At 34.8% G+C, this 27675-nt stretch overlaps 6 protein-coding genes across 11 annotated transcripts; 3 read left to right on the forward strand and 3 right to left on the reverse strand.

The window, feature by feature from the left end:
• Positions 1-1506: 1506 nt before the first annotated feature.
• Positions 1507-2028, forward strand: LOC108807262 (verprolin). The gene has a single exon (XM_018579526.2). It carries the CDS (start codon positions 1546-1548, stop codon positions 1846-1848), a length of 303 nt encoding a protein of 100 aa, XP_018435028.1. The 5' UTR covers positions 1507-1545; the 3' UTR covers positions 1849-2028.
• Positions 1705-6489, reverse strand: LOC108807261 (uncharacterized). 3 transcript variants are annotated; one of them, XM_056987776.1, is made up of 21 exons: positions 6376-6488; positions 6112-6243; positions 5947-6026; positions 5767-5853; positions 5639-5689; positions 5410-5527; positions 5263-5319; positions 4977-5041; positions 4814-4897; positions 4674-4724; positions 4519-4581; positions 4327-4443; positions 4174-4236; positions 3978-4067; positions 3848-3886; positions 3464-3777; positions 3332-3380; positions 3186-3266; positions 3012-3105; positions 2748-2914; positions 1705-1840 (listed from the first exon to the last, which is right to left on the reverse strand). In XM_056987776.1, exons 2-21 carry the CDS (start codon positions 6227-6229, stop codon positions 1829-1831), a joined length of 1800 nt encoding a protein of 599 aa, XP_056843756.1. In that variant the 5' UTR covers positions 6230-6243; positions 6376-6488; the 3' UTR covers positions 1705-1828. The 3 variants fall into 3 exon arrangements, 2 of the variants coding, with proteins under 2 accessions (XP_056843756.1, XP_018435026.2); XM_018579524.2 differs by lacking the exon at positions 1705-1840 and adding an exon at positions 2416-2620; XR_008935060.1 differs by lacking the exon at positions 1705-1840 and having other exon boundaries at positions 2871-2914; positions 3186-3229; positions 6376-6489.
• Positions 6490-11811: 5322 nt separating this feature from the next.
• On the reverse strand, positions 11812-14505 carry LOC108805913 (transcription factor GTE1). Of its 4 annotated transcripts, XM_056989996.1 has the most exons (10): positions 14373-14505; positions 13886-14020; positions 13583-13789; positions 13429-13506; positions 13132-13347; positions 12946-13044; positions 12796-12854; positions 12552-12702; positions 12310-12471; positions 11812-12070 (listed from the first exon to the last, which is right to left on the reverse strand). In XM_056989996.1, the coding sequence occupies exons 1-10, from the start codon at positions 14388-14390 to the stop codon at positions 12059-12061; spliced, it is 1137 nt and encodes a 378-aa protein (XP_056845976.1). In that variant the 5' UTR covers positions 14391-14505; the 3' UTR covers positions 11812-12058. The 4 variants fall into 4 exon arrangements, with proteins under 4 accessions (XP_056845976.1, XP_056845975.1, XP_018433404.2 ...); XM_056989995.1 differs by lacking the exon at positions 11812-12070 and having other exon boundaries at positions 12179-12471; XM_018577902.2 differs by lacking the exon at positions 11812-12070 and having other exon boundaries at positions 12179-12471; positions 13886-14017; positions 14373-14494.
• A 2068-nt stretch (positions 14506-16573) lies between these two features.
• LOC108810890 (uncharacterized) lies at positions 16574-17765 on the forward strand. The gene has a single exon (XM_018582962.2). The coding sequence runs from the start codon at positions 16705-16707 to the stop codon at positions 17584-17586; it is 882 nt and encodes a 293-aa protein (XP_018438464.2). The 5' UTR covers positions 16574-16704; the 3' UTR covers positions 17587-17765.
• A 176-nt stretch (positions 17766-17941) lies between these two features.
• LOC108806513 (uncharacterized) lies at positions 17942-21031 on the reverse strand. Its single transcript, XM_018578654.2, has 6 exons — positions 19836-21031; positions 19585-19703; positions 19003-19515; positions 18633-18912; positions 18341-18531; positions 17942-18261 (listed from the first exon to the last, which is right to left on the reverse strand). The coding sequence occupies exons 1-6, from the start codon at positions 20598-20600 to the stop codon at positions 18138-18140; spliced, it is 1992 nt and encodes a 663-aa protein (XP_018434156.2). The 5' UTR covers positions 20601-21031; the 3' UTR covers positions 17942-18137.
• Positions 21032-24401: 3370 nt separating this feature from the next.
• Positions 24402-25067, forward strand: LOC108837535 (CLAVATA3/ESR (CLE)-related protein 42). The gene has a single exon (XM_018610568.2). It carries the CDS (start codon positions 24673-24675, stop codon positions 24925-24927), a length of 255 nt encoding a protein of 84 aa, XP_018466070.2. The 5' UTR covers positions 24402-24672; the 3' UTR covers positions 24928-25067.
• Positions 25068-27675: the final 2608 nt, after the last annotated feature.

Raw genomic sequence — 27675 nt, forward strand, 5'->3', positions numbered from 1 at the left:
TAAACATTAACATGGAGATTGTCCAACCCACTACATCTCAAGCTTTGTTGTGTGTTTCTTTCAATGTGTGTATTACATAAACTTTTGGAGAACGATTTATCCAATGATGTAGATCAAAGACCACATTGCTTTGTCTTTCCATTAGTTATTGTAATTTCTCTTCCATGAAGATTAATTTGAAGCCACTTCTTCAAACTTTTCAGCAACGACGAGATTTTTCTCATTGAAAAGGAATGCCATATATAGAGATTAGAGAATACTAAAGCATTCTCAACTACTTGGACTATGTGATGAACATAATGATATCTAATAAACTATAGTAAATGTTATGTGATTTACATCAAAACTCAAACTCCCATAACTTGTCGAGCATGTAACGCTCGACAAGATTTAACGCTCAAAATTCAAACGTACCGGCGATTTAACTTCTGACAAGCCCATTAAGAAAATCAACTTGGCCCAATTAATTGACTTGGCTCAGTTATAATCTAAAAAGGGCCTAATTGATCATTTCACCACCATGCTAGCTAGAGCCTTGTGAAAAAAATTGGATTAACCAACTTCATAATCCCAAAACCAAAGCAATCTTCATTGGCAGTTCATGCTGTCTCAAGTGTAATCATGCATGAGCGAGATCAACCTGCAGGATCTAAAGAGAGGTTAGTACGAAAATACTTGGGAAAGGCAAAATATTTACTGTCTAACACGCAATTTGTAAGAGTAACAAACTACATCAGTAACTGAACTATATACAGTAATACCATTCAACAACTCAATTAATAAAACGATTCATCACATATGCACAGCCATGAACATTTACAGCTCTTGTTTATGCCTTTAATTTAGTCTCTCATCTATTCACACTTAAGAATGCCTTTTGACTTATACAATCACACTTTTTCTCTTTAATCCTCATTAACTTGACATACATTTACTACCACACAACAATACTGACCGTGTCTAACATTGTAAGAAACAAAAAAATAGCTATCAGAAATTATTTACAAAAGGATTTCAGATGACAAAAAGCAATAAATAAGATAGTGAAATGTAAATGTTAAAGAGTAATATGTAAATATGTAAGCATACAGTCAATTTTGATATAATCAGACGAATTCAATGAGCTCTAACCAACCTGCATGGGAGACACATGTTCATAGGCATGCCTCCGTATTTATCAGATTTAATTAGTCAATTTTCATGTTTCTCTTTTTCCTCAACCAATTATCATGTTAAGTGACTTTCTTATTGGAAAGTATGCAACAGCCAACATGCGATACACATGCATTGTAGTTGTTAAATCAGTCCACCTAGTTTTGAATGGTACACATATTTGGCACCAATTAATTCTTATGTGTATGTATATAAACGGTTTAATTTTCCATTAAAATTACTGCAATTTACAATATGCAGGTACATGGTTGGTAAAATAAATTAAATGTTCAACAAGTCGTGTGAAAAAAGTAGCCTATATATATACTCATACTCAACATCTGCTTTTGCAACAGAAAGAAGCATACAAGAAAGAAAAAAACACATAAACAAATGACTTCTTCAGTAACCACTTTAGCCCTAACCCTAGTTCTGATCTTCCACCTCACGCCGGAAACAACCGTAGCTCGCCACCTCAATGATCAGAAGCCTACCGATGAAATGAAATACCTGTTTCCACCTGGATTGCCTTTTACCGGCGTTCCTCCGTTACCGACACTTTTTCCTCCGTTCCCTGGAAACGTTCCACGTTTTCCGTTTCCGTTACCGTCGCAGTCATCACCTCCGGCATCTCTTCCCGGTTTACCTGGCGTTACCTTTCCTCCCCTGCCGTTCCTCACGCCGCCACCTGAGTGATTCTATAGGTTATCGCCGCCGTTTTTATGATAAGTATCCCTTGGAATAAACTACGTATGGATGATCATGTGTGCTCGATGATATAAATTATTAGTATTTTATGGAAGTTTAATAAAATATATCTCGTGTTAGTGTAACTCAATGTTGATCTAATAAATAAAGTATCTATTTGAGTTCTAAGTTCTATCTTCTAACACTCTCATGTCCATGAATTTTTTTTGAGAAAGTCGTGTCCATGGAGTTTACGAGTGCAAGTGGTTTTAAAACGACCATGTAGCCAAGTAAAAATTGACACTGTATTTGTGCTTTTTTCCTTCATAATTTCATAGTAATTCAAGTTATTATGGTTGATCCAAACTTTGATAAATAATAGTCTTAATAAGTGTATATAGTAAAGTGAAAATTTCTTTTTATTCTTGAAATTGTTTTTCTCCTACTTTTCACCATTTCTTGCTTCTCTATACTCAAAGTCAAAGATCATGAAACTTGCATGAGTGTTATGATTTGTTTTATGTTTTATGTTTAACCAATTATTTCAACATAGGGATGTGAGTGTGGATTTTACACTTGAGAGTTTCACAACTGTATCCTTTGTATTGAAAATGTTAAAGCCATATAAATAGTTGTCAAAAACATTTACAAGATTTGTTTAGTTTATTAAACATATCACTTGAAAAAGCAGAGTACACAACGAGCTTTGAAAATCATCTGTTTCAGACCTTTTGAATCCTAATCATTCTGGCCAGATTGGTTAGACTGCTTTACCTGAATTCTGCAGATGTAGCATTTGTCAGTTAGGTTGGTTTATCTCAAGACTTCTCACTTTTAAAGTATATCAATAAATAAAAATATTAAAAAAATCAAATTATATGGTCTTAAGAGCCACTGTTATGTCTTACCTCGGACAAGCCGTTTCTGTCAGATGTCTTGTTGGTTCCATTACACAAGCCATTTATTGGATCAACCTTTGTTCCATTGCCAAGTACCACATGTTGGTTGTTGTCTTGCTGAATGGAGACTGGACTCAGGACTGCATCTAGCTCACCACATGATGCTGCGATTAGTCCTGTAAATAGGAATTGTTATTTTGTGCTGTATCAAAATTGCTGAGCAGATAAATAATGTTTGGAGCTTTTGCTTGATGTCATAACAGGAACTCTGACCTAAGAACAAAGGAGATATTTTCCCGGGTCTAGATTTGTACTCAGGATGGAATTGAGCACCAATGTAAAAAGGGTGACTTGGAACTTCAATAATCTACAATTCCACCAACAGAGAAGAAAGATTCATATAACAAAACCGAGTTTAAGTTGGGTTAAAGTAGAGACAAAACCAACCTCTATGCGTTTGCCAGTTTCATCTTTTGCAGCGAATGAGAGACCTGCCATTTCAAGGCATAGAGCCATATCAGGATTCACCTGCAAGAAAAGAAGTTTGCTTCTTGTACATCAAGAAACCGAAATGTGTGTTAAAATTTCATTACCTCGTATCTATGGCGGTGCCTCTCATCAACATACTCTCTGTTCCCATATCTGCAAGAACAAGTTTGATAGAGTTTACATAAATAACATTCTAGCATTCACCGAGTGATTTTGGATCGATGATGGTTTCTTACAGTCTTGCAGATATGCTTTCCTTGACATGGAAGTAAGCTCTTCTCGAGCCTAGTCGCATTGTGCCTCCCATGTGAGTCGTGGAGCCCTCAGGCATGAAAACGATGCATGGATGTTTGGTTTCAGGTTCAAACTCTGTGCTATTTGCATCAGGCAAGCAGATAACTGAGCGTGCAAACTCGATGACAGCGACCTGCATCCCAAGACAGATACCTAGGAAAGGGATGTTGTTTTCTCGAGCATATTTTGCTGCAAGAATCTTTCCTTCCACTCCTCTCTCACCATACCCTCCAGGGAGAAGAACTCCATCCGCGCCCTGAAGAACAAACAAAAACTCTTGAGGCTTCTCAGGAATATTAAAACAGTGAAAAAACGTTAAAACAAACCTTCAGTAACTTCCAGGCAGTCTTGTATGCGGATAAGTTCTGCCCAAAAAGAAAAAACCGATCCATGTTTTAGAGTTTTTCAAGAACAGAGAAATAAGCATTAATGCAATTAATCCGGATTTGTTTTTACCATTTTCTTTGTAGTTTTCTCAAGATCAGGAGATGGAACCAAATCAACTACAAGTTTTTTGCCAAAAGCCACAGAAGCATGCATGAGGGCCTAAACAATTATATATAACCAAATCAAAAAGCAATGATCAGACTCAGGTAGAGAACTCTACGACACCAAAAGAATAATGTGCCATGAGAGAAAGTGATGTATTTACTTTCAAGACTGATAGATATGCATCTGAGAGGTCTGTATATTTCCCCACGACAGCTATTCTCACCTGTACGAATTTGACTCGGTGGTATAAGAAAGAGACATGAGAGGCTATAATAATATACTGTGTGATTTGTTTGGGGGAGTTGAGACCAACCTGTACATGTAAGTTGTCACTAATTTCCACCATTGAAGCCCATTTCTCTAAAGAAGGTTCTTTAGCAATACCAGCAAGGTTCAGGACTTTTGAGATTGCTTCATGAGCCTTCTGATTCTGTTTCAAGGAACAGAGAGAAGTGTTGACTTTCTTAATAACTTATAAGATAACCTGGTTGTTGAATAATGATACCTTGAGCAACAAGGGAATGTGCCAGATGTTGTGAACATCATGGAGAGAGAAGATATTCTGAATCTGAAAATAACAAGTATGGAAGCTGATTAGAAAAGAAAAACAAGAAGTCCTGATATTTCAAGTAAACAAGACAACAAGGGAACCCATCATACCGGAACATGGCAAAATCGAGATAGCTTTTCTTTTACATTCTCTTCAAGTACCTACCGGAAAATAAAAAAGAGAGAATTATAAGAGTTTTAGTTATGTATCATAGAACAAGAGGAGATGACACCAAGATGAACAAGTAAACCTTTGTGCTTCGGCAAGCTATAATATCAGGTGTCAAGCCCAGTCCTCGTAGATCTCTAACGCTTTGTTGTGTTGGCTTTGTTTTCTGAAGTAAAATTATCAAAACAAATGTAAGTTTGTTTCGAGACATATGATACTTCATTTCTGTAAATATATATACATACCTGTTCGCCAACAACACTGAGCACAGGCACGAGGGTGACATGGATCAGACAGAAATTCTCAGGTCCTGAACATTAAAGCAATTTCAATTAGATAGATCATAGATATCTCTTAAGATATGTTGTGAAAAAAAAACTCCAAACAAAACTCGAAAAAATACAAGAAAATTAAAGAGCAAAAACTGATTGAAGCAAAAATACGAATGTAGTCTTTTACTGGTGGTGCATGAAGATTTAAGTGGAACTAATAAAAAATTGCCAGTGATGTTACAGAAGGTAACTTTCTCACCTACACTGTATGATAATTGGCTAAGTGCATCAGTGAAAGGCCTGGATTCATTATCTCCTACAAAAACACAAAGATTTCTCTCTTTAGATAGCAGAAGAAGCAAACATTTCGATGTTGTTTTTTTGTGTGTGTGTGTGTGGGGGGTACCTATGGTTCCACCTAATTCGATGATGCAAACATCAGGAGGACCTTCCTTTCCATCTACAGGAACCATGGCAACTCTCTCCACCCATTCTTTTATTGCATCAGTGACGTGAGGAACAATCTATTTTCATTACCAACCAAAAACTTATAACTCCTTCATTCAAACAAAAACTTATAACTCTAGCTTATAAAAAAAATAAAATGAAAAATGTTAGAACTTTCTATTATTTACCTGAACTGTAGTTCCTAAGTAATCTCCTCTCCTCTCTTTATCCATTACTTGCTGTGACAACAATAGATGTTTTGTGAGTTGTTGAAGATAGATCCTAAGTAACAAAAACAGAACATTCTGTACTTAACCTGCTGAATCTTTCCAAGAGTAATATTGTTATCTCGGGTTAATGTACAACCTAGAAACCTCTCGTAGTTTCCAAGATCAAGATCCACCTTTTGTCCAAACCCATCAAACAAATGTCTTTTAAATCTCTAAATCCAAAAAAAGGTAGAAGAAGAATATAAGCGAGTTTGTTTCTTATTTACCTCACTGCCATCGTCTAAGACAAACACTTCGCCATGTTCATAAGGAGATATGGTTCCAGCATCATAGTTCAGATAAGGATCTAGAGATGAGTATAAGAAAAAAAAATTGAGTGCTCTTTAAGGAAACATCACTATATTGAACACAATGAAATAAAAAAAGATCACCTATTTTGATACAAGTAACACGAAGACCACATGATTGAAGAAGAACACCAATACTACTCGCTGTGATTCCTTTTCCTAATCCACTCACAACACCTCCTGTTACGAGCACGTACTTCATCTTCTTCCTTTTTCCTGAAACACACAGACAGAGCGGGTGGGTACCAGGACGAGAGAGACATGAGCAAACAGTGAAACAGGAGGGCTAAAGAGAAAACTCAGAAGCTTTGAAACAGAGAATCCTTGAAGCTTTGGTTTTTATCTTACCAAAAGTAAAGAGATAAGTACAATATTTTGAGTCCAACAGATTCTATTATGTTATCTCAAAACCAAACATGTACTTGGTGATGAGGGAGAAGGAAAATGAAAGCAATTTATAAGAGAAGATGAAGAGTGACATTTTCCCTTGGCTACCTAATTAACTTAAATTTATTTTTTACATTTTTTAAAATATATACCTTTGCATTTAACAATAAAAGACTCTAAAGAAATATTTGAGTATGCATGTAGCTTTTGTAAATTATATAAGAGTATTGATATTTTGTGGTAACTAAAATTACTATAAGCCAGATTGTATATTTTTATTTATACTTAACATTATAATATCTTTTATGTTGATTATATATATATATACTCTTAATGATAGGCATTTATTAAAAATCTAAAGCATTTAAAATGATGGTGGACATGATCGAGGAAAATTGTTAACATTGCATGTGTTTAGCTTAGCAGTTTTGCCATTAAACACGCATATCTTTTTATTGAACATTTAATATTTTTGTGATCTGAAAATTTAAATACCAAAACTAGAAACATAAAGAAAAGTCCAGAAAAGGAAAGTTTAAAAGAAAGACTAATCAAATACATTAATATAAAAATTATAATTATTAAACGTAGATGTAAAGTCCAAAACCATTGTTTAAAATTCTTATTTACTGTTGTTGGATTCTAAAAGCAAATGCCAGTTTTTTAAAATGTAAATTTCAGTGGCGGCGTACTTTACATTTTTTGTGGTATCACAGATAGTTTTTGCTAACCACATATTGATGGTTTAGCAGTAGTAGAATTTTGAAAAATTAAACAATTCAAATTTGAATAAATTCCACGATACTAAATTTGTGTGAGTACGTGAATATCAGATAATGTTTTGAACCTCATTTTAATATTTGGAATAAAAATTATTGCATCTCTTTTGAAAAAAATTAGTGTAGTCATTCCATAAGTTTAGGATATTTTAGTTAATAAATAAAATTGTTTTTACATTTAAAATCCAACAACGGTAAATAAGAATTTTGAACGATGGTTTCACCACGTCAACTTTCTCTAAGATTTCCATTATTTTATTATAATGATTTTAGAAGTATGGAATGTGACAATGCAACCCACAGCAACGCAGGAGTATGGATTGTGACTTTCTTACCGAGTTCGAAGGTCACTCCCAACAGTGTTACCCTACATGATACATTACTCCACGCGTCGTGTTAACCAAAATTCAACGGTCAAATGTTGCATTTTCTTTTCTTTTTGGCTCAGCTAATCAATGCCCTTTTAAAAGAACCTGTCGACAAAATATGGACACACACGTTAATTTGCTGTTTGTAAAATAAGAAGTTTTTTATATATATTTTAATTAAGAGGTTTTATTCTGAAATACTTGTTTGTTATGGGATGTTACAATACTACTATAATGTGTTTAGACATATATATACTTACTTTTAGTGTTTTCTTTTCTAATAAAACTTTAATCTACTACTCTTTTTTTTTAACACCAATCTATCTATTTTAATGTGTGAAAAATCCATGTCCATTTCATCTGATGGTAGTATCTGACGTCGCGCCGTATGGATTGGTTATTATTGTCGCATGTCAACGGCTGATTAAACTCAAAATGCGTAAGAACCATATTTTTATAAGAGAAAATTATCGTTTAAATCACGAAATTTCAAATTTAGCTGAAAAAAAGCCCGAACTTTCTCTTGGACCATTTAAAGCACCAACTTAATTTGACTAGCCATTTTAAACATCAGTTTAATTTGACTAAACCAAATTAAGCACGACGTTAACTCGGGTAACGGAATAATTAAACCGAGTTAAATGCTGTTTCTAATCTCTGTTAAGTCCAAAACGACGTCGTTTAAAAATCTTTTAAAATATCACATCCGGGTGGATCGATCCTATGACCAAAGACACTATCATTGAAAGGCCCAAACCACTAGACCACTTGCACTTTTTTAACTTAATTGACTACTAATACTTATTATTATGAAACTTCCAAATCATTTTTTTCCACTCTAAATCCCTAAATGATTTTATAAATATTAAAACTTGTAAATAGCTTATTAGTTATTCGAAATTTTGTGAGTATAAATAACTAAATGATTTTTAATTGTAATTTTAATTAATAATAATACAAAATGGTTTTTAATTATGATTTTTTAAAAAAAAAATTCTTTAGTATTATTAAAAATTATAATTAAACATTATAGTTAATAATAACTTGTCTGATTTATAATAATAATTAATTATAATTTTTAATTACTAGTAATACTAAATGATTGTTAATTATAATTTTAATTACTAAATGATTTTTAATTATAATTTTAATTACTAATAAAACAAAATGATTTTTAATTGTGATTTTTAATTAAAAATATTTTAGTATTATGAAAAATTATAATTAAAAAATCATAATTCAAAATCATTTAGTATTGCTATTAATTAAAAATTATAATTAAAAATCATTTAGTATCATATAGTTATTTATAAGTAGTATTTTCAATAATACTTGTAAATAAAACTTAATATTTAAATTAAGTTAATAATTATTATAAGTTTTAATTTTTTAATAATGTTCACAAATTTTTGAATAGTTAATAATTTATTTACAAGTTTTAATATTTATAAAATTATTTAGGGATTTAGGGTTGAAGAAGATGATTTGGAGGTTTCACAATAATAACTATTACTAGTTAATCATGTTAAGAAAAATTTAAGTGGTCTAGTGGTTTGAGCCTTATTTGTGTGTGTCTATGGTCATGAGTTCGATTCCATTAAGTTGCATATTTTTAAAAGATTTTTAAACGACGTCCTTTTGGACTTAACAAAAATTAGAGACGACATTTAACTTCGTTTAATCATTCCGTTATCCGAGTTAACGTCGTGCTTAATTTGGTTTAGTCAAACTAAATTGATGTTTAAAATGGTTAGTCAAATTAAGTTGGTGCTTTAAATGGTTCAAGTGAAAGTTCATGTTTTTTTCAACCAAATTTGAAAGTTCGTGATTTAAATGACAATTTTCCCATTTTTATAACTAAGAAATATGGTCTTGATTAAAAAAGAAATGTGGTCTTCAGGCGGAGATCTGAATAATGAATATCTTATGGTAGGTCTTGATCATGTCTTCTAATCTACATATGCTTTACTATAAAGTACAAACTCTTTCCTGGCAAAACACTTTACTTCAAAGATTTTCTATAATTCAGTGTGATATTCTTTTGTTACTGAAAAATTAAAAATATATCTCAATGTTAGTATATTTTTATTTCATAGTAACAAACGTTATGACAAAACGAAACAAACACCAACAACATTTTAATTCAATAGATCTTTTTAGTTTCAACTGGTATAGTGAAAATTATGCCAATGATACCTAACTATATCCACTAATACACAATATTTAACATGGGGGATTGTGCATTTACAAAGAGAGAATATCTAACCAATATGAAACCTTTTTTTTGTTCAAATGAAACCAATATGAAACCTTTTAATCGATAAAAAGGTATATATAAATGCGCACAGACAGAGATTAAGAGATGTAGTTTATTGGATATGGTGGAGGTTGGTGTCAGTTATTGGCAGTTGGACCACGTCACTGACACGTGGTACATTGTCTTTTTCAACTGTTGTAAGTTGAGGAAGTTGTGGGTCCCAACCTTTTGCTGACCAACTGACACTCGACTGTTATAAGCTTTTTCTCGTACGGCTGTTGGTCCTACCTATGACTCACCACAACTCTCTGTGGACAAATCTTCTTGTTTATGTATTTTATCGCCTACACTATGAAGAAGAGTCAAATTAATCTCAATAACGACATCTCTCCAAGCATATCATCATCATATAAAAAACTATATGTGTTTTAATAGGCTGAAATCTGCAGAAGACATATGGGCTCACGTAGTAACTGTCATAAGAAATTCATTTTTGTTTTGTTTTTTATCAGCTGTCCGAAGATATCCAGATTTTTGTAGAGACATGATTGTTTTCGTTTTAGTTAGTTAATGTAATACGTGGCCGATTCCTTCATAAATTATTCACTAATAATGTCTAACCAAGCCGTGTTAATGTCGTGTTGATGAATGATTTATTTGCTTCGCCACATGAGAATCTTTTGTAGGGTGTGAGAATATTAGATGCGTTTTACTACGGTTGGCACGCGCAAAGGTTTCTTTTGAGATTTTTTTTTTCTTTTTGTACATCAGTTAGATTGAGAACAAACTTTTCTCTTCTTTTTGTCAAAGGATTGAAAAACAAACCAAGATTACTCCAATAAATTCTACAATTAAATCGTATACCTCTCTTTCATACTGTTATATAGTTATCTACTTCTCTTTCACACCATTCGATAGGATTAGTACATGTGTCATGTGTTACCTAGAGGATGCAAGCAATAAGACGAAATCAGAGTCTCATAAATGTTTGGAACAACATAAAACATAACTAGTTGTGTAAAGTCACTACAACAAAACTGTAAAGGGCTATGGTTTTGCAGCTACAAAAAGTCTCAATAATTTAAAACTAAAATTTGTGACTATTATATGGGTTTTCTTAGTTAACTAACTATAAACTATACTTTGTAGTATTTCGAAGAAAATGAACCATAGACAAATTGTGAATCAAACATAAATATTATCGTAGTTAAATCGCAAAAAAGGTAAACAAAATCAAGTTTGAAGTATACTCACAGATTCAAAGTTACAAAATCTATTGTGACTATACGTTTAGTTTTGTGTCAATAAATATTTTTTCTTGTTGTGAGTTTTAACGGAGATGTTTGAATAGCTCTGGAAGATCGGTTTAGTAAATGATTTGAGAGATCAGTGTCTCTAATCTTATGTCAAATTGCTGTAGTGTATGTACATGTATATGTTATATCAGTATATATGTATAATATAAAACATCACATGCAATGAGTTCAGTTCCAACCACATTAGGGCCGTAGGGACTTAGATTAAAGTTGACTATAACTTTTAAAAGTAATCATAATCCTAACACACTGTGAGTCTGTGACATGTGCTTTCTGATTTTAGTAGGTCAGTTAAATGGCCATCCACATAATAATATGAGACTCTAACAACATATGCATGCACATGTGATGTGATATATGACTTTATATCTGTCGACAATGTGTAGGAAGTGGGGTTTTCCTTGACCGACACCTGTGAAGGTGGTGGGAGATAATGATAATTGACAAAACTAAAATCAGAAAGCACTTGGAGTTGGTCGGAAACCACCAAACTTGACGTCCCTTATTCTCCTCCTCCATAAGTGCTGGAGGTGGGTTTCCTTCGGTCTCTATGTGATAATGATTTATTGTCAATAGATACAAAATGAACAAAATGTTTTGGATAGTCTTATAGGACTAATGGCTAAGTAGGAAGTAGCTGATCTCAACAAAGGGAGAACCAAATTTGAATCATAAAATAAGCAAAGCATAATGGATTAGTTTAATGTTAGGAACCAACTCTAGATTGATCCAATAACACACACAATTCACTGTATCTCTCACAATAAAATAAGCTAATACATCGATGAAGATCTCTTTCACTCTCTCTCTCTCTCTCTCTCTCTCTCTCTTTATTAATAGAGTAGCTTCACTGTGACTGTCAAATCCTCTCTTTCTCCCAAGGTCTTAGCTTCCGTCCTATCCTCTTCCTCGTCATAGCTGCTGCTACTGATGGCCCTTTAAAACAAAAACTAAATTATGTCATGAGAATGTAACAGAGATGTTCTTCAACTTTCTTTCTTCTTTTTTTCTTTTGGTTAAGGTGCTAGAAGTTTGAAACCGGAATGGAACTGGAAAGGCTTCTACTAATTTAGATTTGATGTTCACCAGTTTCATCTTTTCCTTGCGGATTAATACAAAGAGATATTAGGGAAAGAAAAAGAAAAGGGATTTCAAGCCTTCTTGGCTCTTTTAACCTTTTTAATTGCATCAAAGATCGCTCTCCTTCTTTTCGCAGTGGTCTTGTTCATCTCTCCACCATTGTTGTTGTTTTGGGCGTTTGTTCCACCAGAGCTCTTGTTAGCTGCTTTCAATGCTTCTTGCACAAACACCTTCAGCCTCCACAAAGTTACATCAGTCTGCTCACGAAAAAAGAAGAGTTAAAAAAGCCATAGACCGCAACAAAAACACTGAATCAACCAAAGGTTTTGGTGTTTACCTGAAGATCGATGTCAAGCTCCACTTCTGGTGCTCCGGCCGGGAACTGCGGGTTGCCCTCTGAAACCATTTTAAGCGCCTTAGACAGATCCTCAGGAGAGAGACGACCTAAAGCTGCAGAAAGTCCCTTCTTTTCTTGAGTGGACAGCTTTCTGTTCATTTCAGTAATCAAAACGAAAATAAGAAGCAAAGAACTTTCATTAAGGGTAAAATATGATTTAACATATAAAAGATTAGAGTTGAACCTGCACTTCTGGACCACTACCTCCCGAAGTTTCTCAAGCTCCTGATCGATCTCATACAGCTAAAGATACAAGCAAAAGACTCATCAAACCGTATAGCTACTACACAATCAATAGCCTGAAACAGAGCAATAGGTCTTGTCATTTGCTTACTTCGTTGCTTAAATCTCTAGCCTTCTCTGCTTGAGCAGCCTCCACAGCAAGCTGCCTACTCGCACGATCCTGAGCCTCTTCCTCTGCTTGTTTCTTTTCCTGTTCATAGCAAAACCAGTTTCAACACAGTCACTCAACATTACAAAGAGAACAGAATAATGAGAAAACGAACGTTTTGGTGGGTACCTCTTCGACGAGTCTAGGCATAATGGTAAGCCATTTCTCCTCAAACTTCTCCAAAAGAGATTCAGCCATCACATAGACATCATCTTTCTCTTCGTTATATCTCATAGCGTTCTTGAAAACTAGCCTAACATCAGCATATATCTCCCGGACATTGCTATACTCCGAACCTTCCATTTTAGTTCTAATAGTTCCCAAATCCATTGGCTTCTCTATAACCTGCCATGTAATGAAAACACTCATTTAACCATCAAAACCAAACTTGGACCACAAAGCAAATAGCAAGGTTTGAATGTTAACCTTATGATAATCATCGAGTCCAAGCCCTTTAACATCAACAGGTTGCAGAAATGGCCACGCCCATTTTTGTTGAGCAATCTAAAAGAGTTATAAGAAGACAAAAGGATCAAACATAGCAATCCAAGATCCAAAAGCTTCAAAGTTTCATCATTACCTGACGAAAAATTGTAGCAAACTGACGCATAAGTTCAGGGCTAGAAACATGTTTCCCTCTTGCTTTCTCTTTCCCAGCAGAGCTACACTTGGAGGGTTGAGAGATAGCAACTTTTTTCCCACCGGAGTTACTCTTGGAAGTGTTTGTTTGACCTGCTCCGTCTTTGGTAGAGTAAAACTGTTCAACCTCCACAATTTTCTGCTCAAGCTGTACTTTCCAGTATATAGCGGAGGTAAGAGAGATAATAAAGCAAGAAAGAGAGCAAGTGACTTTACGGAGTAGTGAAAAGCAATTGTCAGTCACCTGATTGACTCTCTCGGTTATAACATCTACGCAAGTCCCATAATCCTCAAGCTTACTTCCCTCATCTCCATTGACAACTTCAAGCTCTGTGTTCTCGACGACATCGCAGTTAGGCGCAAGCACAGGCTCCTCCTCCTAAAACAATTAACATGTACTACTAATCAATAATCACAACCTTCCGCAACTAAGAAAAATATTAAAGAGAGATCAAGCTTGCTCTAGTAATCCATCAGCTCTAGCCTCCAGACCAAACATAATCCGATGAAATTTCATCTCTTTACGATCATATTCTAAACTGAAAATTGAGTAAAGGTGGAGACTTTCGGATTACCCTGAACCAAAGTTAAGGCGATTTTTGAAAAGAAGACAGCTTGATTACCAGACGGAACCAAATTGTAAACCAAAACCAATCCGTAACAGAGTATGGTATTGAATTTCAAAACAGAGAGAGAGAGCTTTATCTTTGTAAGGAAGTAAGAGTATGTACCTTGACGTTTACGGACATTGGAGAAGGATGGTACAGACTCACAAAAGCTTTTCGACGGATGACAGACAAGTCGTAGGAGGAAGAAGAGAAGAGAAGGTCAGCTAACCCTTTGTATTGCTCTTTTCCCGGTTTAGGGTTTGGAACTAAAAGGCTCTTCAAATCTGGGCTTCTATGTTCGGCCCATTTATGAATTTTACCTGTTTTTTTCTTTCTGAAAATATTTTAAAAATAGAAAATATAGGTCTATTCTTTTTTTTTTTGGAAAATATAGGTCTATTCAGTGAAATTAAATAAAAAGTAAAAAACTGTAGCAAAAGGCTCTTCAAATCTGGGCTTCTATGTATGGCTTGTATCCCAGATTTGTATCATGCATTTACAATATAATTAATAAATTCTTGGTTGTTAAAAAAAATTGATTATGTAAATGTTAAACGTGTATGGAATGTATTAACATGTGTATTTTCCTTGTAAATAAATAAAAGTTAGGGTTTTGGTCTATTCTTAGGAACCCATATAGTATATGTTTTTTTGGCTTTTTGCTGGTTTTTAAGAATAGGTAAAAGCTGTGAAAACCAGAAAAACTAGTTGCCCTAAAACATAAAGAAAACTTGTTGATAATCTTGAATGGTCAATAAATGTTGATAAATCTATACTATTTTTACTTTGACAACATTTGTTTCTCGTTATTGCCAAGAACTAAAAACATCCAATGATCCAACATTTTTTTTTAAAAGCCTTTTCTACTTTATTTTCAGATCATTTATATATTTTTGTCAAGATTCAGGATTCATTTGATTATCCTCATCATTTTCTTATTTAATTCTCAAATCAGTTTCTAATATATATTTTTGTTAACATTCAGAATTCATTTGATTAGCCTCATGACCTCATGTACCTCGTCATTCACATCCCTTATATATTAAAGGAGAAACATTGTAATAAATGCATTCACACTAAACTTGACACATGTCATATGTAAAAACATTGTAATAAATACGTTCACATTAAAATTGACACATGTCACGTTTAGAGAGCTTTTCAGCCAAACTTTATATAAATATGTTCACTCTATTTAATTTTCATTTTAATATAAAACTCACATGCATGATTCCAACAAAACTCATTTTATCCGATTTTTTCCGAATCAAAATAAATATCGAATCGAAAGCAAAATTATTTTTATTGTTTACAGATAGAGCTGGGTAAAGTATTCATAAATTTTGATTCGATTTGTTATTCGTTTTTATTCAAACAAAAAATCAAGATATTTGTATATCTACGAAGCAAATCAAAATACTAAAATGCAATATCCATAAAAAAGAAGCAAATCACAAATACCAATATTTATAGGAACGAATATCCAATTTGATCCGTTATTTGCATATATATATTTGCATATATTTAAAGAATTATATAAGTTATATATTATAGTTTATATAAATTTTACAATATTTTTATTTTTAAATAATTTCATTTTAAGAATTTTTATTTTTTATGTGTTATTTTGAAAAAATATCATTTAATTTTAGTTAACAGTATCTTTATGTATTTTTCAACCATCTTTATATACTTTACATACATATACATTTCCATATTAATGTTAGCACATGAGATTATGTATTTACCACAACAGAAATATTTTTTTTTAAGTTGAAATGTTTTCTTAATGCTTCTTTCAGTATTGACCAAACTGAAGTAAAATGATTTGTATAAATAATATCTGTTTTCTTTTTTTTTTAACTATTATCTGTTTAAAAACTATAATATGGAACTATTGGTTCGATATCGCAGCTATCTAAGATTCATAACATTGAAAATGAATAAATAATTGTAATTTTTGATTATCACAAGAAAAAAACTAACAACATCAAACATTTTAACCTAACAAACCAAATAAATATTGATTTAAAATGAAAGTCATATTTAAGTGATTAAAAAACAAACCTACAACTAAACTGATATCCAGATTAATATTTTTTTTTTAAATAACAAAACTAATAATCACAGTCCGCGCAAGACGCGGGTTATCACATAGTTCCACTTATAAGAAAAGCCAATGGTCAAAATGTGAACACATTGAGAATATCCATATATACTATCATGCATCTTGTTTCTTTTTCGTATTCAAATATTATCATGTACCTCCTTCGCACCGCCTCTGTACTAACACCCCTACATGTGAATCACCACTTCTCCACGCTGCCATAGACGTGCTTTCCACTTCTTGCCCGTGTTATATATATCCGATGATTCTAATCCAGCCCTAAGCATCTCACCTCTTACTTTTTCCTTCACCATATTTAATATATTACCTTAGATTTCTACGTTTCTCATGTCTCCTCCAGCGTTGATTGTGTTGGAAGATGGTCTAACCAACAAATGGAGCAATGACGAGTGGCAGCGTCTCAGCGTTTTTCCCGGAGAAAGCCCTAACCCTACTTTCAATGTCTTGGTGAAGAACCAGCTTTCACCGGTTCTCTCCCGGCCGTCTCCGAAAGATGAAAGCTTCAGAATGGTCTTACCACTGGTGATGTCGCCGCCAAGAGATAAGGCCGTGCCGCTTCCTGTTCTTACCGAGCCGATGATGAAGCCACGGAAGAAGCTTGGCCACCAAGAATCCATGCTTTCTGTTGGAAAAGCTAGGTATCCCGTGAAAAACTTCATCTGTGACGCAAGAGAAGAAGATTTCAAGTGCAGTGCCTTCTGTTTATCCCTCCCTGGTTTTGGGAAGCAAAAACATGTGAGGTCACCGAAAAGCAGCGATATTTCTTCTGTAAACAAGAAGAAGATGACCAAAGCGTCATCCTTTTCAAACTCCACCGTCTCCTTAGATGCCTCGTTCGAGAATTTCGAGTGTGGCTCATGGCGGGCTTCAACAACGGGTCTGGCCCGAGAAAACAACCGGTTGTACTTTGATTTGCCGGTGGAGATGATCAAATGCAGCCGTGGAAGCGGCAGAGATGTGCAAGAACCGGTGAGTTTGGGTTCCTTATTCCACAAGGAAACAGAAAGTTTACCTTTGAGAAGTGTTCTAAAGACTTCTCGGTCGGAAAGACAACAAAGGAGTTCGGCTGAGACGTCACCGCATCGCCGTGTCAGATTTTCTACCACGACCTCGGTTTCATGCCCGACTTCACCGCGGTCGTGTATCACCCCACGCTTGCTTAAAGCTAGAGATGACTTCAACATGTTCTTAGCAGCACAGAACGCGTGAAAAAAACTTAAAAAATGTAGCACTACAAGTCTACAATAAGAATTTACAATTATATATATTAAAAAAAAATCACAATAGTATATGTGCGTATCTTCGGATGACCGGTATGTATATATCAATGAAGAGTGAGTATTGTGTTCTATGATCCCTCGACATGTTTCACCTTTAGCTTTGTTTTTGGTTATAAAAGGAAGAAGAAAACTTTGTTTTTTGGCATTATTCTTCTTTTTGGTAGTAATCTTCCCGTCGTAGTTATTATATTGGTACACAAAATATACAAAACAAACGGTAAATACTAAAAAAATAATAAACCTTTCAACATCGTACAAACTTGATGGAAGGAAAGTAAAAAAGTATGTGTAAAGTCTTTACAAGAAAACTTCAACGTCAAGAAAAGAGGTTCGGTTGGTGGTTACACAACGCAAATGCGGTCCAGTCAAACATAAACGCAAACACAGGAAGAAACAAAAGTTAGACAACAAAAAAAAACGTGTGTAAGGTTAAGCGAAGTATCGTTAGCGTTTTGAACCGTTGGTTCTATATATTAATGGTTACGTCCTTGAATCGACGAAGACGCGAACAACGTCTAGGATCTTAGCACGACAAATAGGGCATTTCCCGCCATTACATTGTAGTTCGTTTGCGCATCTCAGGCATGTGCACATATGTCCGCACCTACATAAATTAAACGTTTTTGTAAGAACGTATAAACAAAATCAAAACCTGGAAAAGGGTAAACTGGTTGATAGGGTACCTGTATAGAAGTGTTTCAACTTGCGCTTCGTTACAAACGTAGCATTTGCGTTTCAGGGGATTTTCCCGTTGAACTGACTTTTGAAGGCTAGCGTTTACGTCCAAACACGTTTTGACAGAGTCTCGTAGCTCCGACATGTCTAGCTGGAGCTGTATAATCTGTGATCTCAACTCGCTTATAATCTCCATCTCCTGAAACATTTTGGTGACATAGAAAAATGTCAATCTCGCCAAAACTAATTGCGGTTTTTCATTTTTTTTTTGGACAAGTCAAACAAGAAAGCAAGACTCACAGTGGATTGAGGAGTGTGCAGAGGTGATAAGTCAGGTGTGGAAGAAACTCCTATATCCTGAGAACTCCATGATCCTGCCGGTGATGGCGCAAATATCTGCGATGACGTATGGCTCAAGTCATCTCTCACTTCATCATCTTCTTCTTGGCCTATGTCACATTCTTGTTCATCTTTACCAGATTGATCAATCCGCTGAACCGGATGTGTCTGAACACGGGACATCATGAGCTTATCGATCTTCTCTCGCAATCCGCTCTGGAGGAAGTCTGAAACCGTTCTTCTGTATGGTTGAGAGAACAAATATTAGGTTATAAAAGATGTTTGAGTTGAAGACAATGATTTTTTGTTTTTTTTTTTATTTTGTTTTTACCTCTCAAGGAGTTTGCATATATCGTCTTTGTCAGATCGAGTGTTCATCACTTCCAAATACCGCGATTTCCTCAGATCTTCCCAGTAAGTCTTAGGCCGAGATATTTCAGTAAACCAGTCGTTGCTCATTTCTCCGTAATAAGATTGTTCATCTTCGTACTCTTCTTGATCTTCCCATCTGAACGACGTTTCTTGACTCTCAAGTAACAGTGTTTCTTGAGTTCCTCCATGTGTACGGTTCTCTACCATGTTCGCCACCTGGTTCTCCACTGTACGCGGCTCTTGAAGAGCCACGCTGGTGTGGGGGCTAGTGTTATCGGATTCTCTTTTCAAAGCTTCTGGTAACATTGTTTCTTGCTGCTCAAGGTAACTCATCTTTGGTTCAGTTTCTTTCTTGTGTGAGTTTACTTCCTCTATCTTTCGGTTTCGAGGGCTTAACCACTCTGTTTCCATGGTAGATTCTTGCCCTTTCTTCAGTTCTGATTTAGAAGAGACGCTTTCCCGGAATCTTTCCCTGTTTAACGATGTAAAGATTGAGATCGAAACTTGTAAGAAAGAGCATAGAGAGGTTCTCTGATCTTACCTTAGGTTAAGAACTGTAGAACCAAGTTCAAGGAGACTCAGATCAGGTGTTTTTGCGCTAGAACGATGACGATCTTGAATCAGTAGGCCGCGTTTGAGAGTCCTTAGCCGCAGCATTGACTGTGTGTTTAACAAGGAAAAGCGAGAAATTTTTAAACTTTAAAACTGGGTAAATTGTATAACTTCATAAATTTCTGAGCTATTATGTAATATATGTGAAAATATTGGGTGGTTTCTGAAAATATAAGTAACCTGGAGGCGACCGCGTTGAGAAAATTTAGAAACTGCGTTGCGTCCAACAAGCGTCTCCAATTCGCGGTGACGGTCGCGTTCCAGACGCATAAGCAAATCGGAGAACGCTTGCCGTCCTCTGAGCCGCGGAGAACAAGCAACCACCGGCGAACTATTTTTCTCCTGCTTCGGCGTTTTAACGTTCAACATGCCGGCGGGACGGACGTTATCGCCGGCGGTTAGCTTCAGTTTACGGATAATCTCAGAGACTCGGCCCCATTTGCTCTCTCCCGAATCAGAAACCTTACCGAGAGAACCGGATTCAATCTCCACCGTTGGATCACGACTCTTTGACTCGTTCTCCGATTCAGACTCTTCGTCGGTAGATGGAGCAGCCGGAAGGTTGGTTTCTTCTTCTTGAACGATCTCTGTCGCTTGTCCATGGATCGGCGAGTTTCCGGCGCTGGACCGGTTCAGCCTCGCCTCCCATATCTGCACAAGAGAAGAAGCTCCTCCTCTAAGATTCTCGTTTCTCTTCGTGCTGTCGGAAAAGTTGGTGCCTTTTCTAGCACGCGGTTTCTCCGGCGACCCGAGACGGCTTCTGTTCTTCTTTTTGGGCTTGTTACCGTCGGAGATCGGATTCTTATGGAAAACGACGTCGTCTTTGTTCTGCATTCGGTTGCGATCTCTGAGGATGCATCCGAAGTTAGTAGATCGCAAAGAGGCGATCTCTAACTGAGAAGACGCCATTTCGTTAACGATCAAGAAGAAGAAGACGAACAACATGGAGGCTCATCTTTGATCGGATCTCGATCTTTGTGAAATGTTTGTTTCTCTTCAAAGGGGAAAAGAAGAAGAGAAGTTCGTTTTTTTTAACAAACTGAAGATACTAATTTTTCTCTCTGTTTAATTGTGTTAAGACAAAGGTGACGATGAAGAAACAGAAATTCAGTACAACTGTGTTTTGTTCTATCTATTTTTAGAATGTTTTCGTATAACGACCAGTAAGTAAAAAAACAGAACTGCGAGTCTCATAGAAGAACTGTTTTGTGTTTATCCTCTAAACTCGGAAACGTGTCGGAAAAAGAGAAAGAATACAAAACAGAGTGTAAAAGTTAAGGAAAGACAGATTCGAGATGAAGACAAGTAGTAGTAAGTTGAGTGTCTCGAGGAAGCTTCTAAGGCGTTGGAAATGCAGAAAGCGTTCACTTGGGACAATTAAAAAATGTATCCTTTGAAGCGTTGGAATTTATGAAGGCGTGGAGGGCCCAAAAGCGGAGAGTCCAAAGGAGCCGTTGGCAATTGGGGACCATTGACTAGATTTAACATTTGGATCAACTCTTGATTTATTTTCATTAAACTGTTTTTAAAACCTGCATAACTTTCTCGATCAAGATTCAGAGAACTTTTTTGCGCCACAAAAATTATAATGTAGGGTTTTGCTAAGTCAAAAATGATCTACTGTGACATAATAAAACTATGATGTATAGTCTCTTTTTTTAATAGGATATCCAACAGCCAACAGACTAGTGTTATGATGATCTGTCCACCGGTATCAAACAGATTCGGGTTTGATCCGGTTATTCATAATGTGAATTAGAAATCCATCTCATTTGACCACACATGTATAGTCTCTCGTGGATTGCTTCGAACTCTGGGTCGTTTAGCTAACTTGAAATTCCCCTGCTACTAGACCCACCCATGTGTGGTTATGATGTATAGTTTCATAGATATATATTTAAATTACTAAAGCAGAGTCTAAAACCTAGGGTAACCGAAAGATATAAATTCATATTCTAAAGTACTTTAGTTTTCCTTTCACAAGAATTCAATTTGCTGGAAAATATGGTTGAGATCAACAATCTTCATGGTTTCCTCTCTAATTACACGAAAGTCGAGAGCTGAGTCAAACCAAACCAACTAACTAACCAAAAAACTGAATATTAAATTATTCTTACAAATCAATGAATCGTATATGTTTGGCAGTGCCGGCTCAAACATATTTAGGGCCCCTGAGCAAAAATTAATAATATAGCTTTTAGATAATTTTTCTTGAAAAAACTAGTTAAAATCAAAGTTGAACCTAATGATTAAAATTATTTCATTATATTGTATGACAAAGTTTAAACAAAAATTAGTTTTAAATTACTCAAAATATATTTATATCTGTTTTTCTTAAACAATTTCAAATAAATTATAAAAAAAGAAGCAAAAAAAAATTTAGATCCTTGGGCCCCGGGGCGGTCGCACTCCCGGCCCTACTATCTAAGCCGGCCCTGATGTTTGGCTACACAATCGGGATCGGTGAGACTGCTTGTTACGGAAGACTTCAACTGCTAGTGAGCAACATGAACCTTCCAAATTACCGTTAGGGGATCATGAACTCTACTGTGGTTATCTGAAGACGTTCTGGGAATCGTAGTCGGAAGAGTCAGAAAACATAAAATATGAAATAGTTCATTTTTGAGTTGGGCCAAACAAGTAGAATAATTTAATATGTCGCTTGCTGAGTTAGGTATCAATCTAATATGTCGTTTGGTGAGTTATTTATGGTGAAAGCAAGGAACAATGTTTTTCCGAGAGCTCTAAAATACTTTCAAGAGATGGATGAATATCATGAACTGACCAAATGACTTAATTAATGTCAATGAAGAAACGAGCAACAAACTTGAAGATGGATAAAATTATTTATACTCGAGAGGGTGAAAACTGCCCAAAATAATGAGTATTATCTACAAGCATGGAGGAAAACTGTGGATCATTTAATTTCACTATATTAAAGAGAGTAACAATACATAACATCTGACATGAAGGCCATCTCTATAAAATAAAAGAAATTGATAAGGGTTTCACCGCACACATCATTTTCAAATTTATCATAGTTATGACCGTCATGTGAAAATATAAACAGTAATCTATGTTAGAGTAAATATGAAAAGATATACCTGAGGATGCACGATAGGTCAAGAAATGCCGTTGGACCAATGACAGTATACAGTATACTGTATCCTGAAATGAATTCATCGATTGATGAAAAATTACACAAAAAGTTTTAGTGGACATTGTGCAATTGGTTACCAAACAATTCTTTAGTTAACGTGCGTCTCAACGACCAACCTATACCAACAAGTGGAGTTAATGTTTTATGTCAATTACTGACTAAATATCGAAATGTGATGCCACCCTACAATATATCGACGTGACAATTCGACTCAATTGTTGGAAAGCAAAACTTTATAAGTTACAAATGAATACATCCATGATATGATGAAGCAGGAGTGATAATTTTTTTGGCCTCAGAGAACTTTCATTCACCAAGATTTTTAACATTTGCACCAAAAAAAAAAAAAAAAAAAAAAAACTTTCATTCACCAACACCATAACCGCTATCAGCCAGAGATGCCAATTGTTCTCGTCAAGTTTTTCTTAAGTGAATGCATAGGCCTACCGACACGCTATTTTCATTCACCTTGCAATGCCAAAGCTCTCTTATAATTCATTAGCCACCACGATGTCACCATCTGAGAAGTCACAACCTTTTAAATAAAAGGGATTCACTATAGATTCAATAAACACAGTTGTTTAAGTAAACAGAATAAATGTTTAGTTTCTAAGAAAACTTTATTTTACTATAGACTTCATTTTAATTATGTCACAATTACTATTTCTTGCGAAGTATTATGAGAGCATCTCCAATGTAAAACTCTATTTTTTCCTCCAAAATGGAGTAAAAGTGAATATAGAGTAAAATTGTTCCAACCCTACTCTATTTTTCACTCCATAATGGAGTCATGAACAAACAAAAAATAGATTACTCCATTTATGGAGTAAACTTCAAAATGGAGTGAGATATGAAATTGGGTTGGAGCATATGTTACTCCATATTCACTTTTACTCCATTTTGGAGTAGAAAATGGAGTTGGGTTGGAGATGTCCTGACACACCGTTTGTTGTAAGTAACTCAAAACCTTTTAGTTCATATCAAAATGTTTTGTAAGGTAATCATGTATAATATAAATATAGTAAACTCTTCCTCTTATTATGAAACTGATTTTCTACCTAATTTAGGAGAGTATACTCGGGAAGATCAAACAAATCTTTTGACAAGTGATATGAAAGTGTCCAAATAGGAACATGAAATTGATAAATCTTGTCATGGAATTTGGAAGAGACTCTTTGTCTTTTGTGGCTAATTTTCCGTAAATAATTTGTTCTCGTTCTGCTTTTCTTCACCCCCTTTTCCTTTTTTTTGTTTTAATTTTCTTGTTAGTTGATTAGAATCTCAGATACGACGAAAAACAAAAAATGATCGTCAGCTTGTGTTTGTCTCGGAACCTCCAAATCAAATGGTCAAAGTCGATAGCTATTTGTTCACCTATATATAATAATAAGCTCTCAGTAATGTAAATTATAATCAATATTTTCAAGAAGTATATAATATCAATTAAACCAAAAAAAGAAGATGATGAATTTAGTATTGAGTGTTTTATATAAAAATTGACACCATATTTAAATATGCTGTACCCTTTTTGATCTTTCAGTCTCTATCAATCCTTAAAGTTTACATTCAGACTACAGACAACGTAAATAAAAAGGCGTACCATCTTTGCTTTTTCTTTTCATTTCCTCGCGCACTTTCCACGCATTAATACACCAAAAGAAAGGAAAATCTGCATACACAATCTCACACATCTCTCTCTACGAGCTCTAGTTTCTGTTTTGTTAAATATCAAAACTCATTTCTTGATCTTCCAAGAGCTCCTCAGTTCAAAATGTCTCACTGGAAATAAACCTTTTCTGTTTGCTGTTTTGTTGAATTATTGAATACGCATGCAATCTTATTTTGGTATAACATGTGATGAGATCTCACAGCACTATTTTACTTGTTCTCTTCTTCTTCCTTTCTCTAGTCCTCCAAAGCCATCAAAGAACCATTGATCAATCTCACTCCAATGATCAACACGTCAATGATGTGGCGGTGACTTCGCCAGAAGGGACAAGAAGAGAGAAGTTCAGAGTTCGGCGGCCGATGACCGTATGGCGGAAGGGGAAGAGGCTCAATAACAATGAACATGGAGTCCCAAGTGGTCCAAATCCCATCTCAAATAGGTAGTAATGTGTAATATGTTTATTACAGAGCTTGTTGTATGAATATTTGGCCTAGTATTCTAGTGTATCTCTTTGCTTATGAGGTCGCACGTACAAAAGTCATCGAATGTTACCTGACTTTAATTCAAAGTTTGAAACTTCCAATTTTGCAGATACAAATTGTTTTGTGGGAGTCACATGAATATACATAGAAAGAATAGCTAGACATGTAGATATATCAAATAGATATTATGCTGTAATTTCAGTGTGTCCAAGGTTTGTTTTCATACTTGTGTCTAAATAATCCACGACGGGGTATTAGTTGAGTTAATTTAAGCGATTAATCTCTAAATGAATTGTTGAGAAACTTTAATTCTTCAAAAGAATTGGTCTCTCACCAGCTTCTAGAATCATGATGAGAACTTTTTTAATTATAATGAGACCCTAAAGTGTATAAAACACGGCACCAGTAATAAAACGAGATTATTTGACCGAATATTGAAACTTTACGTGAAGTTTTTACAGTCTCTTATTTGAAATATATCTTATATAATGCAAAAAAATAGCAGCAAGAAACAATTTAAAAACGAAATACGTCCACATGCGTGGGGATCCTCCGGGTTATAAGAAAGGTGTAAAAACAAATATGTACACACACCGTACCCACAAACATATATAGACAGACGTGCTTATAAAGGGTTTGGAGCGTTTTCCAAATTCAGTATGCTTTATGCTTTTATTTTCTTCATTACTAATGAATTTCCAATCTCCCATGCAAAGATTAATGACGTATATAAATGTGTCTGTTTTCCCTTTAAAAACACATATAAATGTGTTTTAAAAAGAAAACACTGTCACGTACGTATATAAATATGTGTGTGTGTGTGTGTGTGTTTTCCCTTTGAAAGATTCATCATACATATTAGAAAAGTAAAACGTGGAACACCGAAGAAATTAAACTATTTGTTTCGATTCTTGAACAAGGCCATTGAGCATAATGAAACAAAAGACAAGAATCTTGAGAAATAGAAGAGCTAACGTGGGTGGACACACATTTATTGACTTATTTCCCAGCCTGCTCAATTATTGATTTAGAAAATACTATAAAGCAACGCATAAGTCTTTGGGTCATGCATGTCGCATTTAATAATCACAAACCGACGATATAAAATGTTGATTTTGTATAGTTATAATGAGTTCAGAGGCACATGCATTCGTGAACCTGCATTGGCTGTGTGTCAACGAAAGCTAAGTGATGATGAGTAGTACTGAAAAGTATACTCTTGTTTGGGTTATAATCATACTGCAGATTATAGGTAATGATGAACAAAACCTTGTTTAAATTAGTTAAAAATCATTAGATTTAAACAGAGTTCATTAGTCTTTCGTTTCAGTTTACTCGGTACGATTACTCTAGTTTGTTAAAACTTGCCGAGGGAAGTAAACTTATCTCGACTTGGTTTGATAATTGATTTTTCTTTTTCTTTATTGTAATACAGTCTGGATTATTCTTACACATCACAAAACAGTAGTTACTGCACATGAATTTGTCATTATATTCTTCAAAACTATGTACTGCATGCTAAAAAGGCAGAACAAAACTGGAAAAGAAAAAGATGAAAGTGGCAGAATGAAATAAAAAGGAAATCTATAAACGGTATAGTTTTTGCGTGTAAAGGAGGAGAAGACAGACCTGGTGGCATCCAAAGCTGCGTTGAGCCATCATTTTCTTACTTTCCCCCCATCTTGTTATATATCTTGATCCTTTATCCATCATTTTATAGTAACAAACTAAATGTAATATATATTTCTTGTATTTTCAAATTACTGATATATATATTTAGCATGGATGAGAATATGTTTGGTTGTAATGGATGCCGGAGAAAGCCATCAGCGTTACATGCAAAAGATAGAGAGTCTACTTTAAGCTATGTAATGCCTAAGAGAAAAGAACAGTCATTCATTCATCTTTGAAATAGATTGTGTGGACATATTCAAAATGACTAAAGAACAGAACCCGTAGATCATCAACACAATTTTAAAGCGGACTTAGAAGAATTCACACAGCTCAGAAGAAATTTTTTGGACTTTCAACTTGTGTATATCCCTCGACCCTCGTTGTCTTAATATCCGTATTGATTCCCTTGCTAAAGAGACGCATGTGCTAGGTTCTTTATCATCTTATATAAATCACAACCAGTCATACTATTGGATTCTCGAGGAAGCCATAGTAAACGGCCAAGATTTAATTTGTATGGGTCATGTACGGTGGTTGGAGTTCCTGATATCATTCATAACTATTTTGTTGAGGCATTACTTGCAGTTGCGGAACATGGAGAAGACAAAACTCACAACCAGTAAATAGTCTAGCTTTACAAAAAGCTTCCCCTATACCCATAAAACAAAGCGCCAAGTCTCAGCTTTTTAAGCTATTTCAAAATGATACAAAAAAAATTACACTGACCTTAATTTTCTTAAGGTAAAAAGCAAAAGAGATGGTGCCAGAAGTTCTTATTTCAGTTTGTTAAAATAGTTAGAACGTTAGTATAAATTATGGCCTTGGAAAAGAACATCAACATCCTGATAGCACAAAATGAAAAAAGAAAAGGAAAAGAACATCCTATGGGCTATGGCTTGTAAGTTGTAACTTTGCAAGCCACCAACGCACCGGTTGGTTATACTTAATAAACCTACTCATATATAGCACCAACACATCTTAGTTTCAATCCGTTACCTAGTTTTCAATATTTTGGTTTCGCTTGATATGAGTGAA

The sequence above is a fragment of the Raphanus sativus genome, chromosome 6 (assembly GCF_000801105.2).
Source record: "Raphanus sativus cultivar WK10039 chromosome 6, ASM80110v3, whole genome shotgun sequence".
In the NCBI taxonomy this organism is placed as follows: Eukaryota; Viridiplantae; Streptophyta; class Magnoliopsida; order Brassicales; family Brassicaceae; genus Raphanus; species Raphanus sativus.